A 14,807-nucleotide genomic window follows, 5' to 3' on the forward strand; every position below is an offset into this window, starting at 1 on the left:
TGCAAAGGAATTGATTTCGGTGAGATGTAGTGACGAGCATAGAGATGCACAGCTGCCCGTGTCATAAAAAGTTGAATCACAGAGCAAATAGATGTGGTAGGTACAAAAATAATAGAGATGCCACAACAAATAACGCTGAATGGGTAGCAATAAGCAAGAATGATGAGTGGTGGTGGAGAGAGATAAGAGAGAAGAGAGATGGGAGGAGGAAGGAGGAAATAGGGAAGATAAGGGGAAAGAGACACGAAAGAGTCAATGTTTCTGCCCCAAGAGACAACCTGTGGATGAAGTCCTAGAACATCAGTTTTCGGCTACGGATGCTCCCACCAATTCCCAAGATACAGCCATAGCGTTCTCTTCCGGTAGTACCATCAAAGTGAACCCGTCTCTGCCTTCCACAGCTTCCTTTCCAAGCGTTGAAACGGCAAGAGAGAACCAGGATTTGCCTTTAGTATGATGTCTATTCAAGGACGACGTTAGCTTTATACCGGACTTCATTGATTTCAAGTCATAAGCGTCAGTTAAAACTCACCGTAGAGCTAAGAATAGTTCCATTACCCAGCGGGATGATATGTAGCCATGCCATTTCACGCTTATCAAGTCGGAAGGTTCACAGTTCTCTGGAACAGAGTAACGGCTCAGGAACGGATCGACGTCATCTTCCCCAGACACACGGGGTGATTTTATGTGAACCAAGGCAATCCATTCCAGAAGAGAGCCCAGATGGTCCTGCAGTTCGCCTTCCTGCATATTATCGATGTCTTGTGCAGTTGCGCTAAATGCTGGGGTAAGGATTTGCCGATGCTCAGTCTCAGATGGCTCGCATGTCATTAGCTGAGGTTGAAGTTGATGGATTGGTCTGGTCCCTATTTCGTCCCTTGTTAGTCTATCTCTTAGGTCTGCTATTCTGGTTCAGGTATATATATACCTTTGTCCGTGTCAGGGGTATCTTCTAGATCGTAAAAGAGCCATGCCATCGACTGAGTCAGAACATTCGCAAAGGCCCAGACGATTCTTTCGAAGCCTTTCTTGCCATGTAGCATGGAGGGCAGTCGAAGGTTCAATTCCACCACTGACGACATCGTTAGTAAGCGATGATCGCACATCTGTGAAGCTATATTTACAGAATCTTTCTTTTGCATGTTTCCTACCGCCGCTGCGGAAAGGTTTGCCGGTAAGACCTGTTCGTTCATAGATTTCCTTTCCCAACTCCATTCGAAGAACTCCTATTACAACAGTGTTAGACATCCATGTTGACGAGGAAGCGGCCTTCGGGGCGGCTTCAATGGGACGAACCGTCTCGGAGCGTGAACACATTATCAGATCCCGAACGACCTTCAGATATCATCAGAATATTTCCTATAGTCCAAGTTAGAACATGACTCCAGATATATATGATAGGTCTAAGCAGCGTTTTAGGTCCCGGGGTTGCAGCTTCCGAGAAAGCAAGATGAGAGAAACCCTTCGGCTTCCAGGACCGAGCTGGAGGCATATATACCTGACTTGATGTAGGTGTTGAAGAAATCATGCTCCAGTAGAGCAGAAGGGGCCATAAATACTCGCGCATATCGAGGTTTATCCAGCGTGGCTTTCAATAAGGACTCGATCTGCGAGTAGACCTCCTTCGGCATGATAGCCTCAACCTGTGTCGATCATCAGCCAACCGGCCAACTCCCCGTGGGATCAATGAATACCGACCGAGTGTGCAAATGCATAATTTTGAATTGTAGAGAAGGGCGCTCTTTTGCTTGGGATTTGCTTCGGGTCGATGAATTCCGGCAAGCGGGTGATGGTCGTGAAGCACTTTTCGCGACACGATGCGTCGTCTTCTTGGTCAAACATGGCTGCAGTACTCGGCTGCTTTGCAAGACGTGCAATATTCGGTGATTGTATCTCTTGTGTGGGCTTAAACTGAGCACGACAATTTTTCCAACGGGTTGAGGTTTGATTAAGCTCGGAGGCTTATCGGACCCATAAGGCTGCAGCAATCAAAGCTCCTATTCGTCGGTCTAGTCACAACTATACATGTATACATGAGATGTGTGGGAGAGGTATCTTACAGCTGGGGCATTTAGGGTGATGGTTGTTATCTAGGGATGAGCTTGAATACAGGGGTAAGGATCACCTTATGGTGCACACATATAGTCCAGCCATTATAGAAGTATCACATTCATACTGCACTGGTACATGTACAACGCAGGGCCAAAGGCTTTACTGTACACGTATTTTTGTTTATAACATCGCCCGGTGTCAGTCTTGCATAGTGCTTGCTCTATTAGATCCTTTCTTATCGTGCAAGGAGTGACAACAGGGTTCTTTAAACAACCCAGAGTTTGTCATAGAATCCCGTTATTCACAAGCAACATGTGTCCATAGACAGAAATACTTAGATACGTCTATAAAAACGTATCTTTATATAATGATTTTTTACGAGGCGATTATATATTGATAAAACCTACCTAGAAACATTGCAATACGCCAGTTGTGGTTCAAGCACGAGTATCTACCTAGGTACTGTATCTGGGTAAGTAATTCACACCAATCTAGGTAGAAGGCGCAGGATCGTGAAGCTACCTGTGACTCCAACCATAACCCAATTCTTTTCTTCCCAAGTTTTCCGCCCACCCACACCGTCCACGTCCAACCACACCGCCCACGTGCCATGGCAGCTCCCGAGAATGACGATCGGCCAGCAGTATCAGAGAGCCCAAAGGCGGTATCCGAATACCCAACTACCCCCATCTCTCATTCACGCAACTCGTCTGGTAGCCAGTTTGGGATTCTAGGCCTTACCCGTTTGATTCTTCTCCTGACTATGATATTGTGCACGCGAAACCTACATTCCAGAACCAATTGAAGGAGGATCAATACCAACTGCCCGCAATGGCTCCTCCTCCGCGTCGCGATCTCCTCCACAAGGACCACTTTGCGTTCGTGTTTGGAAGTGCAAAGACCCAAAACTACTATGATCCTGCTGCCAAGGGACCGGGATCTCACACGTAAGTCGAGGTCTTGCGCATCGAGCTGGGCCCACTTACTGACAACGACCTGGAACCATAGCATCCGAACACTTGCCTGGAACCCCACTGGCCAATTGATAGCTACCGGTTCAGCAGATCGCACTCTACGGATCTGGAACCCCGATCGCGCTAATGTCCGCTACTCCACCGAACTGCGCGGCCACACCGCCGGCATCGAGAAAGTCCTCTTCAATCCAGTCCGAGACGCAGAGCTAGCCAGTTGCTCGACAGATGGTACAGTGCGCTTCTGGGATGTACGCTCCAAGACCTGCGTAAGCAAGCTCGACGTCGGCGGCGAAGCATTCACTCTCTCCTGGTCTGCAGACGGCACGACAATGATCGTTGGCACGAAGGTAAACACCAACCGGTCTCCCAAGCCGGTCCCTGGATCGCGAAAGCAAAAGCAACCCCCTAACACACACCTTACCCAGGATGACACATTGATCCCCATCTCCGTCGAATGCCCATCCACAGTAACCGCCCACCCAGACGGCGCAAATGCCCTAAACCTCCCCTCCTCCCAACCAGGCACAACAACCTACACAGCCCTCGCTCCACACCCGCAACCCGTCCAAACAAATGCCACAACCTTCTCCTGGTGCATGCCGACCCCAGAACGGCCCGAGCAACACTTCTTTACCACAACCGGCGAAGGCAAGGTCAAAATCCTCTCCTACCCCTCCTTCAACGTCTTGTACACACTCAACGCCCATACCTCCGCCTGCAACGCCGTCGCCCTCGCACCTACGGGCCGGTACCTTGCAATCGGCGCTAGCGACGCTCTGATCTCCCTCTGGGATACGACAGACTGGATCTGCCAGCGCACGCTGTCAAGCGAGAATGGCGGTGCTATCCGCGGTGTGAGCTGGAGTTTCGATGGCCGCTATATCTGCGGCGCTTGTGATGAGCTTGGATGCGGTGGAAATGGTCTTGAGATCTTCCATGCTGAGTCTGGGGATAGTATCTACACTATTCCTACTGCTGGTGCTAATGCTGGTGTTTCGGCTGTTGCGTGGCATCCTTCGCGTTACTGGCTGGCTTACTCGACTACTACTGATGGTCCCGGTAGTTCCAGTTCCGGGGGTTTGAAGATTGTCGGTGCCGCGGGTGGTGGGCTGTGAACCTTGAGCGTCATCTGTTGAGCTATTTGTTACTTTCTCTTTTTCCCCATGTGAAGTCGTTCGTATTGTACGATAAATGTTAGGATTATCATGTATGGATGTTACGAATTATCATTATGAATTATCATTAATTATCATTTGAGTTTGCTGTGTAGGATAACTTATTGTTTATTTGATTTACAGTGGTTATATGGTGCCTTACACGTAAATTCCCAAGGTTGAAAAGCCAGGTTCGTGCTCCAAGTAAAATAGCATGAGATATCCAAAAGTAGAGAGTCGAGAGTTCCGCCCAGATTTAGACCGTGTATTCATTCATCATGGAATCATTCACGAGCATAGAGTAGCTCAAAAAAATCGCGGTGAGGAGAGATTTGTTGCAGAAAGAGACGTGGGTCAATAGTCGATTTATCGGTCCTTAAGGTTGGTAAGGTATATATTAGGAAGAGGATAGACTGAAGGCGCTCAGCTGATCCCTGGAGATCATCGTGAGACAGGAGTCGGATAACAAGTTACGCAGGGACCGATGCCTCGTGGATGCCGATGCCGAGCTGGAAAGAGAAAGCCTTGTATAAACACAGACTCATGTTGACATTGAAGGCGATCGGTCGTCCGAGCTAGACGTGAGAGCTCGGGGTCACGATTCTGAGCGTAACTTGTCGTTTAGACGAAGACATGGGTATAGTGATTGGCGCGTCGGGGGGNGGGGAGCTGGCGAGTTCTTATATTGGAAAGGACTCAAGCAATGCTCGATTATGCACTGCTCTCAAGATTGCCGCCAAGTCTCCCAGCTAGGACCAGACTCATTCTCGCCGAGGATTTGCGCCCATTGCGATTCGCTCAATGTCCCGACATTCAAGTTGCTGAAGTCCGCAGGGCCCACGTCTTGATTCGGGGTTGGCAAGTCCCATGCACTAGGCATGGAAAACGGGTTCGATGTATCCGTGGGTATGGCCGGGCTACCAGAATTGCTTTGATAAGCCCGAGCAAGCAGAGCATTCATATCAGGGGCCTGTGAGATGAGATCTCCGGGAGGCATGTGAATTGCATTTAGCTTATCAAATGATTGAGCTGATCCATTGCTAAGGTAGTTTGGACCTGACTTTGGTTGCTGTTTGTCAGGAGATGGATTGTCGACCCCGTTTATTGAGTAGGAGGTGTTGGAGGAGGAATTTAGGGTTGAAGGTGTGGGATGGTCGGAAGGTGGGTTATTTCTCTCGCTGAGGGTGCCGAAGTCTGGTGGAAAGTCCATGTCTATATCGGCTTTGCTCCCTGATCCAGGTTGCTCGGTGATCTGGCTTGTGGTGAGGGTGGCAGCGGTGAAAAGGTGATGTATATTCTCGTCGGTGGAGGGGACGATTGAATCCCTCTGTCGGTTAGGAAGAGAGGTCGTCATACCAGCAGTTGTGGGTTGGCGATTATTGCTACGGCTCGTAGTGTGTTGCGGCGACTCTTCCATTGTTGCCCCCGTTTGTGATTGACGGATATTATAGATGGGAGAGCATTCGACTGCGTCGTTGCAGTAGTTTTGCTAGAGGAATGAGATTAGTTTGGTCCATAAACAAGGAACAATATCAAAACAACTTACTGCCATTGCGTGTGAAGCACGAGCATTTTCTTTCTGTCGGTCATCCAACGCGCGAATGCCAGTTCCATCGAGATCAACGTCCAATTGAACGAGGAAGGACTCGGTCAAGGGATTCTTGCTTTTCATGGCGTTCAAAGCGGAGACAACGAATTGCAGTGAGGAGTGAACACTCGAATCCTCTGGTCGGGATTTGAGATACTGCACGAAAACCCGCGCAGCAATGTAAAGACAGAAAGATATGAATGGGTTCAGCTGTAGCAATCTATTAGTTCGATTTCTAGGGAAGAAAGCTAGATCAAGACTTACGCTTGTTAGATCGACGTGGCTGATCATCTTCATGATGCTCGAGATTTGATTTGCGGCCACAAGGCATCTGCGCTTGCTCTCAATCGTGATCTGATTTGGCATCTTGTTCTTTTCGGCCTTGAAAATCGCAGCTTGGTGGAGACAAATAGTCGAAGTATGAATGCTCATGTTTGCAAAGATGACATTCACATCTGGCATGCCACTTGGAAGGCGAAGATGATCGGGCAATGACAGAGCAATGTGCAAAAGAATATTATCATGGCTCCTGTGTCGTTTCCAAAACTCTCCATTGAGGTCATGGTCGTTGTCGTTTGGTCGAGGCCGATGAATATGGACGAGGTTACGACCAAAAAGACCGGTCAGAACCACCACGCAGGCGAACGGAGCCAAGGTAGCAATGCCCTCGCCAGCAATGATATCACTTAGACGAAGCGTTCGTTGTGGCTTGCTCTTTAAGAACGAATCCTCAGAAGCAGGGAGGTTTGTCATGATCTAATCGATATCAGCATCCACATGCCAACTTAGAAAATGTTTAAGGAAAGTGAGATACTCACGTCGTCTTCATCGATCAGAAGCGGCCAACCAGTTCCGACACTGGCATACCGGTCTGTCGCGAAAGCACCCCAAAACACTCTCCTACGTTCTTCGCGCTCTGTCCAATCTCTTGGTGGTGAAATGGACTGTTTGACATCGAGACCAACACCGTCGAGCCGGTTCAATCCGAGCATCAGTGCTAGTCGTGCAGATTTACCAACGCTCAACCATGCTCGTGGGAAGAAAATCATTTTGAATTCATATGTGCCAATCAGAATCCAAGTTTGGCAATGCGCCAGACTGACGATGTTCTCTCCGAACCCTTTCATTTCGTCCGCTTCGGCATACTTCCGCGCGCGCTGGTAGAAATGGCTGTGTAGGAAGAAGTATTTGTCACTGGCAGATGCAGCATGACACCACATAATGTAGCGCAGACATATAGGCGGCCGCATGTGAGGGGCGAGGTTCAGACTTGCGAAGTACCGGGGGCGATGGATGATCGGCATCATTGGGTAGGTCTTTTCGAAGAATATACCGTCCCTGGAAGGTGATTTGTATTAGACACATGTTGAAGTACAGAGCGGCATATAGCACATACAGTTCGTCAATCACATCCTGTGAAGGGAGGGGTTCCTCCAATCCCAAGGCGATCAAATCCCACTGGGAATCGCTGTTGTTGTTGGCTATCTGAGGATACATCATTTGGCTGGGCTGGACTGGACCAGGCGCATTCGAGGTTTGGAAAGGACCGTCCAAGTCCCCTCCCAACCCCGAGAGGTCAGGCAACGCCAGTATGGACTCATCGTTAATGGGCGCGCCAAATGAATTTTCCGTCTGTTGAGGCGGGGAGGTTCGTTGAGTAGGCTCCGGGTCCTGGCCTTTGAGAAGAGTCTCAACTTGAGCTAAAATAGTAACAATAGTCAGTATAATCCGGGGGAACTAGCAGTATTTGCGACTGTTATCGGCATCCGCACCTAATCGAGCTTCGAGCTGCTTCACATATCCCCGCTTTGGACCGCTCTTCTTGCGCACTTCATCATAGGAGCAGTCATGTCCCAACCGCGAACATGTCCCACAGCTCGGTCGTCTCCCATCGCATCTCAGTTTCCTCCTCCGACACACGACACATGCGATGCGCTTCGGGCGCGGGACAAAGTTGCCTTCTCCGATGCTTTCGACAGCACCATTATCTGCGGACCCGAATTCCATCTGTGACGGACCGGATTCGGTAGCGTACTGCGAAGGGTCGATGCCGAAATTGGACCGCGGGAGTGCCGCCATGGCGTGGTGGCACGATTTAGCGGCTGAGTAATTCGAAGTTGGTGAGGCCAACGGCCTGTGGTTTATCGCGGAGAAATTTGAAACGACACGTAGATGGTCAACGCAAAACGTCGAGCTAGCGACTGCTCATTACCAATATTGGCAGAGTGGGTGGGAAGGAACAAAGTTCTATGGATGACGGCGGGACTTCGTATCAGGAGAGGCTGAGGTTCCCTCCTCCGACTCTTTTATCAGATGCCACGACCCCTTTTTTTACCTTTCGATCGGGTTCCAATGAAAACTATGGGAAAGCATCTAATCTCCGTGGCTTTCCCACCGAGGACGTTGACGTTAGCGATCGACACGAGGGCCACGCACCAGGGAGCTGCCTGGGGGCTTGGCAGACGTCCGGGGATCTATGCGCGCCGATCAGGGTTTAGAGGCCAGAACTGGAACACTTGCAGATACGGATACGAATCCATGCCAATGACGTTCATAATTCTATTTTCTTTCGCTTTGAATGTATATCGCATTGGGCCATCGTACTGTGCAGTGCCCATCGCCCAAGTTTCAACCAGACAGATGTGCAGAACCAAAATCTTCAAATATAGCGCATGATGGAAGAATAGTACACATGATGTGTCAAAAAAAAAAAACAGCAGGGAAAGATATCGTACAGTCATCCTCTGCGCAGTGAGGATGAGGTATAGGAGGAAGTAAGGGCAAATATCTCAGAACATGATGGATTGACCACCTTGACAACTCGAAATCATCTCTAGTTGTAACCACGACGACGCTGGCCTTGGTTGCGAGGTCTGGGGTGCACAACAGCCTTGTTGATCTTCCACTTGGGACGAGTCTTGTAACCAGATTTGGTCTAAAGAAATAGAGTTAGTGCCTGGAAGTCTAGCAATGTGCTGCGAAAGATGACAATACATACCGGAATACCCCAAGGACTCTTCGGGTCGATGTTACCCTTGGACTTACCACGACCACCACCGTGGGGGTGGTCCATGGCGTTCATGGCCAAACCACGAACTGTTGGACGAACGTTGCGCCAGCGGGAACGACCAGCCTTTCCGAGCTGGGTGTAGTGATAGTTCGGGTTGCTGGCGATACCAATAGTAGCGCAGCAGTCCTTGTGAATCAGTCGCGTCTCGCCACTTGAGAGACGGACAGTGATGTGCTGGGCCAGACGCTCCTGTTTCTGCTGTTCGCGCTGAGACAGCTTCTTCTCGACCTTGGCCTCCTCCGTTGCATTTTCCGCCAATGGTTCCTCCTCTTGGATAGTTTGCTGACGCGAGTCACTACCCTTGGCCACAACTGTGGCATAAGTTCCGGCACTGCGGCACAGTTGACCACCCTTTCCAGGTCGCAATCCCACGTTGAAGATGAGAGTTCCCACAGGGATCATGTGCAACGGCAAACAGTTTCCTCTCCAAGCAGTTCTGGCAGCAAGGACACCAGGATCCACGGCACCACCCATGCTGTTCCACAAATCTTCGGGAATTCCAGGCAAGTAACTCTGAACCACATCGCCAGCCCGCATGCCGTCGGCCGCCAGGATATAGCTCAACTTGCCGGTCTCCTTGCTGCGAGTGAGAGCGATGTGTGCACTGCGACCAGGGTCATACTCGATTCGCTCGACCGCTTGCGGTCCGGGGTCCATGCGGAGGAAATCGACGGTCCGAATACGACGCTTCGCACCACCACCGTGATGGCGAACAGTAACTTGACCGGAGTTGTTTCGGCCACCCTTAGCCTGACCACGCTTGGGGAAAGTTAACTTGTGGACGGGACGGCCCTTCCATAGATGGTCATTGACTGGTCGTCGCAAATGTCTGACACCGGGGGTACGCGGAGTGTAGGTGCGCAACACAACACCAGAGTCGTCGCGGCTAGGAGGAGGAGCAAACGAGGTGTTCGGGTCGATAAAAGAGGACACCGATGCAGCGGGCTTGTCGGCAGGCTTTTCAATTTCATTGATGATTGTTGAGTACCCACGCGCAGGTACAGGTAGAGACGGTAGACACCTGAAGGGCAGCCGAATGCCCCGTAGGGCAATTCGGGTCTGAAGCATCACTGGCAGGGGAGGAACTTCAATTAAGAAGAACCAATTGATCCCGGGAAAGGTGAGTACGGAGACACTGAGGTGAAGGGAGTAGGGCGACGAAGACCTAGCTGCTCCTCCACGCTGTATTGTCTCCAACAAAAAGTTCGAGCTAGTCATGTGACTGGTGTTTCCCGCACCGCCTCCGCCACAGTGGCTGACCGGGGCTGCCCATGTGACTATAATTCTGTCCTCTTTCACCGCTTTCTTGTTACACAGGGTGACTAAGCTGTTGCCCGGCAACCACCTGTTTACCCTCGCGCCCTCACTGCCAGGCCGCGCCCTCGCGTATCCACCGTTACAGATGTAATTACACCCTCAACGCCTTATTTCTCCCTACATTGCTGGATCTACTTCCTTCAACCTATCTCAACTCACCTTTTCCTCGTCTATTATTCTGTCCCATTGCTCATCTCATTTCTTCTTAAGAAAGTGCTTGAATATCAATTCCGTGATCCACGCGACTGGGCTGTGGGGCGTCTTTGAGGTACCTGTTTTCGCGCTAGCACAGTAGGGCCAAACATCGCCTTGCCCTCTCAAGTTCTTCCTTTTCCCTCATCATTCCAGTTAAAGATACCCTTTTCACTTTCCCCCCACTCCCCCATCTTCATTTTATCGCGTGCGAATTCCTATCGTACAGCTTGCCAAAGTTATTCTGCTGTGTTTGACACCTCTTTTTCCCGAAACGCGCGCCATTTGACCTACGGAACCGGGGTTCATCGTGGGTCCAAGTCACACGTCAACATAGTTTTGGATTGGACGTGGCTTGTCGAACAACATCAGCAACCTCATCTGAAAAGCTACAGCCGACTGGCCTTGTAGTTCTTTCGGACTAATCGCATTTTCACGCGTGGTACGTGCACTTTGAACTCGAGTCTCTGGTATGAGGACTCCACCGTGGTATTGCTGAACGGAATGCTGACCTGATTGCCCGGCAGGACAAGATTATATTCCTGTCCCTTTCCGTTTCCCCCTACGCGTCCTTTTCTTCTCTTCTTCACGATGCCTCAGGTGAGCAGTCTTTAATCCCGAGGAGCACGCGTCTTATATATTTGTTATTGCATCTTAATACTTAATTACGACAATTGGGTACATCTGGCGGGTTTCCTGGACAGCAAACTGACTCCACATTAGGCTCGCAGCCTTCGTACCAGAGGGACGATGAATGAGAACGATGAGAACGGGCCGTCCGCACGCGTGACGCGGGCAAAGACAGCTGCCCTCACCACCGATATCTCTGTCGAGGGAGCGAAGAAGGCCTTGCAGACCAAGAAGACTACAACAACTGCCGCCACCGGACCTACACGTCGTCGGGCTGCTCTGGGTGACGTCAGCAATGTCAACAAGACTGAAGGTGTTGAGGTGAAGGATGGGAAGAAGCCAGCTGCCAAGGGCCTAGCCTCAAAGACAACTGTCCAAACTGGCGGTGTCCAGAAGCTCAGCCGTAGCAACACATCACGAACTGCCGCCCTTCGCCGTCGCGACCCGAACTCCAAGAACGTTCCCGTCAGTGGACCGCAAAAGCGCCCCAACCCCAAGCCCGCTCAAGAGGAGACTTCGCAACCGGAGGGACCTCCTCGCAAGAAGCCCGAGATTGAGCAGAAGACCGAGGAGGTTGTGGAAACGAAGAAGCCCGAGCCTGAGGCTTCTGTCAAGGATCTCATCAACGCCGGTGTGCAGGATCTTGACACGGAGGACTTGGATGACCCGTTGATGGCTGCTGAATATGTGGTTGAGATCTTCGATTATCTTAGGGACCTCGAGCTCACCACCCTGCCCAACCCTGATTACATCGACCACCAACCCGATCTTGAATGGAAGATGCGCGGTATTCTTGTCGACTGGCTGATCGAGGTTCACACCCGCTTCCGTCTCCTTCCTGAGACCCTGTTCCTCGCTGTCAACATTATCGATCGCTTCCTATCTGCTGAGGTTGTTGCTCTTGACCGTCTGCAGCTCGTCGGTGTCACCGCCATGTTCATTGCCTCCAAGTATGAGGAAGTTCTCTCTCCTCACGTTGCCAACTTCAGCCATGTCGCCGATGAGACTTTCTCGGATAAGGAAATCCTCGATGCCGAACGACACGTGCTTGCCACCCTTGAATACAACATGAGCTTCCCCAACCCCATGAACTTCCTGCGACGTATCTCCAAGGCCGACAACTACGACATTCAGACACGTACTCTGGGCAAGTACCTCATGGAGATCAGTCTCCTTGACCACCGTTTCATGGGATTCCCTCAAAGCCACATCTCCGCCGCAGCCATGTACCTTGCCCGTCTCATCTTGGAGCGTGGGCCCTGGGTATGTTCAATTATCTCTGTTCTGTTCTCTCCTGTTCATCTCAACTAACTCATATTAGGATGCCACCCTTGCTCACTACTCCGGATATACCGAGGAGGAGATCGACCCTGTCTTCCAGCTGATGGTTGACTACCTCCACCGTCCTGTCTCCCACGAAGCCTTCTTCAAGAAATATGCTAGCAAGAAGTTCCTAAAGGGTAAGAAGACCTCCTCATACCTGCGTGTCACGTTATTGACAGCTTGTCTAGCTTCCATCTTGACGCGTCAATGGGCCAAGAAGTATCACCACCTGTACGTCGACAACACCGAATCGTACAGCTACGCCAAGGACGAGCAGTAATTGTACCATTTACGATGTGATGTCACCCCTGTTCGCCTACGTCGTTGTCTTTCATGATGTTCCAAGGCCCTCGCGACGACGCGAACAGGCAACTCGAGTTCCTACATATGTTGGCATTTCATTGTGCTGGTATCAAATACCTTTTGCATATTCTTACGACGACTTGATATTAAATTTGTTCACTGCCGCATTTGTCTTCTGTGATAGGGGTGTTCGGCGCTCTCTGTGCTAATGTTTGTTTTCTTAAATCATTTGACTTCGGCCTGCTTGTTTTCCGTGCATGGGCGTTTGTCTCCCGCCCTGATACCTTTACATTCTCGTCATTCGTGTTGCAGGCGTCGGGCTTCTATTCTTTTCATTCGAATCGCAATTTTAACTTGTTGCACTTTGTGATCCATCATTCTGGTTAGATGCTTCATCGCAATCGTCTTTGGATCATCCTTTTGTTTCTCATCCAAGCCATCGTGGCTTGTTGCGTGTTTGGTATTGGAGATGGGACTTTGTAACCATGCGACCATGGGATTCTTGGAGGTTTTGGAGGTTTTATTCATGGGCTGGAAGATTCAAACTGGGTACGGAAGCTGGGCCTTCCAGGCAAACGGCATGGATACTAGGTGGGGAGGTAATCAGCATTGGCTCTGTTTTGATCAAAATAGCCGGATTTCTGGATGCGTGTATGGTTTCTTAACTGCAACTTGTTTCTTTTCTTTAATCTCGAGGTGTACATAGGCGTTTCCCTTGGGCGCTGATGGAATACCAGTCCTTCCAATTATTCTTCGTGGCTGTAGTCTAATTAAGCTTAGCCGAGGTTGGAACTCTTTCCCGGACTGGTCAACTCCGTCGATAATCCTCCACCTCAGGCGTCCATCTTGTCTTTGAATTGCTTTCCAGTCCGCTCGAAATTTAAGTATAGCACTAACATCCCTTCATCTCAGTCAACATATCCATATTTGTCATCTCTCTTCTCCAACGACCAGCCCCAAAACATCATCTCCAACTCAACACATTATATACCAGCAAGATCTCCAACCATCCATCTGAATAAGAACGTCAAATCTAATCCATCCCAGAAATGGACTTAACTGCACCCGCACCATGCCCCTTTTGCAAAATCGCCGCAACATACCCCCCAACTCCATTTATCGACCCAGACTCAACCCCAATAGCAACAACAGACGAAATAACATCCCACGTCATCCTCTCAACAGAGCATATCATTGCTTTCCTGGATATCATGCCCCTAACCCGTGGCCATGTCCTCGTTGCATCGAGACATCATTATCAGATGTTGAGTGATATGGGTGTGCTGGCCGGGCAGGAGGTATGTAACTTTTCACTTACCTTATTGAGGCATCGGTACATGTACATGTTTGTGTTACTGACGCATTGTTGTCTGGGTTCCCACGGTTAGATGGGTAAATGGCTTCCGATCCTTTCAAGGGTCGTTACGAAGACTGTCTTCGGGGATGATCCTGATAGGCATTGGAATGTTGTGCAGAATAATGGTATGTGTTTCTCCTCTTTTCTTCTTCTTTTTTCTTTACAATACAAGAAAAGGGGCTTGTATTCATTCTTGGAATTTGAAATTGTTGGGGGCTGTTAGGGGTGTCATTCTTGTCAATTGAGACGAAGATTGACATTGAGATTGAGATTGACACTCATACACATGCTGTCTATCATACATGTTGCATCCATCTATGCAAAAAGAAAAAATATGAAGAAAACGGAAAAGAGAAAAGAACCAGAATGAGACCAACCAGCTAACGCATCTACAGGCGAAAGGGCAGCACAAGTCGTGCCCCATGTCCACTTCCACATCATCCCCCGCCCTGCAACAGGGACCAATCAGAGAACAAGCTTTGCCATGTTTGGTCGTGGGCAGAGAGAGGAATTGGATGATGACGAGGCTGAGATTTTAGCTCGCGAGCTGAGACTTGAGCTTGTTGAGGAGGTTAAGCGGATTCAGAAGGAGGAGGGTGTGGATCTGGCGCAGGGGTTGGTTTTGGATGCGAGCTCAAGAGGGAAACTGTGAAATAGCTTTTTTGCCTTTGCTTGATGCAGATGAAGTGCTGCGTGGCACATCTATGTTTCTCTTCGGCTGTTTTGCATTTGTGTTCCTTTTGCTGGGATCTTGGAGTCTATTGCTGTATATAGGTCTTCTATTGTGTGGCTTTTCTAGCCTGCCGAGGGGAGACGGCTTCCCTGTTCATTTGCGAAATCAGGCTTT

The 14,807-nt window shown here is 49.9% G+C and overlaps 6 protein-coding genes across 6 annotated transcripts; 3 read left to right on the plus strand and 3 right to left on the minus strand.

Moving 5' to 3' along the window:
* Positions 1–300: 300 nt before the first annotated feature.
* On the minus strand, positions 301–1,842 carry PENARI_c031G08656 (ribonuclease P protein subunit p40; the record flags this gene model as incomplete). The annotated part of the gene is made up of 7 exons (XM_022636499.1): positions 301–460; positions 533–866; positions 929–1,072; positions 1,152–1,226; positions 1,297–1,359; positions 1,499–1,643; positions 1,699–1,842. The coding sequence occupies 7 exons, from the start codon at positions 1,840–1,842 to the stop codon at positions 301–303; spliced, it is 1,065 nt and encodes a 354-aa protein (XP_022483673.1).
* A 1,041-nt stretch (positions 1,843–2,883) lies between these two features.
* PENARI_c031G11407 (uncharacterized protein) lies at positions 2,884–4,141 on the plus strand (the record flags this gene model as incomplete). Its single annotated transcript, XM_022636520.1, has 2 exons — positions 2,884–2,999; positions 3,061–4,141. 2 exons carry the CDS (start codon positions 2,884–2,886, stop codon positions 4,139–4,141), a joined length of 1,197 nt encoding a protein of 398 aa, XP_022483649.1.
* Positions 4,142–4,904: 763 nt separating this feature from the next.
* Positions 4,905–7,847, minus strand: PENARI_c031G11370 (putative C6 transcription factor Prf; the record flags this gene model as incomplete). Its single annotated transcript, XM_022636518.1, has 6 exons — positions 4,905–5,669; positions 5,727–5,978; positions 6,033–6,524; positions 6,587–7,106; positions 7,165–7,468; positions 7,541–7,847. The coding sequence occupies 6 exons, from the start codon at positions 7,845–7,847 to the stop codon at positions 4,905–4,907; spliced, it is 2,640 nt and encodes an 879-aa protein (XP_022483617.1).
* A 754-nt stretch (positions 7,848–8,601) lies between these two features.
* On the minus strand, positions 8,602–9,906 carry PENARI_c031G05802 (mitochondrial 54S ribosomal protein uL2m; the record flags this gene model as incomplete). The annotated part of the gene is made up of 2 exons (XM_022636485.1): positions 8,602–8,703; positions 8,767–9,906. The coding sequence occupies 2 exons, from the start codon at positions 9,904–9,906 to the stop codon at positions 8,602–8,604; spliced, it is 1,242 nt and encodes a 413-aa protein (XP_022483666.1).
* Positions 9,907–10,938: 1,032 nt separating this feature from the next.
* On the plus strand, positions 10,939–12,580 carry PENARI_c031G05776 (B-type cyclin nimE; the record flags this gene model as incomplete). The annotated part of the gene is made up of 4 exons (XM_022636482.1): positions 10,939–10,947; positions 11,071–12,240; positions 12,299–12,437; positions 12,489–12,580. The coding sequence occupies 4 exons, from the start codon at positions 10,939–10,941 to the stop codon at positions 12,578–12,580; spliced, it is 1,410 nt and encodes a 469-aa protein (XP_022483705.1).
* Positions 12,581–13,652: 1,072 nt separating this feature from the next.
* PENARI_c031G09573 (HIT family protein) lies at positions 13,653–14,612 on the plus strand (the record flags this gene model as incomplete). The annotated part of the gene is made up of 3 exons (XM_022636505.1): positions 13,653–13,901; positions 13,992–14,085; positions 14,356–14,612. 3 exons carry the CDS (start codon positions 13,653–13,655, stop codon positions 14,610–14,612), a joined length of 600 nt encoding a protein of 199 aa, XP_022483668.1.
* Between the last annotated feature and the right edge of the window lie 195 nt (positions 14,613–14,807).

This window comes from Penicillium arizonense (assembly GCF_001773325.1).
Source record: "Penicillium arizonense strain CBS 141311 chromosome Unknown PENARI_contig031, whole genome shotgun sequence".
NCBI lineage: Eukaryota > Fungi > Ascomycota > Eurotiomycetes > Eurotiales > Aspergillaceae > Penicillium > Penicillium arizonense.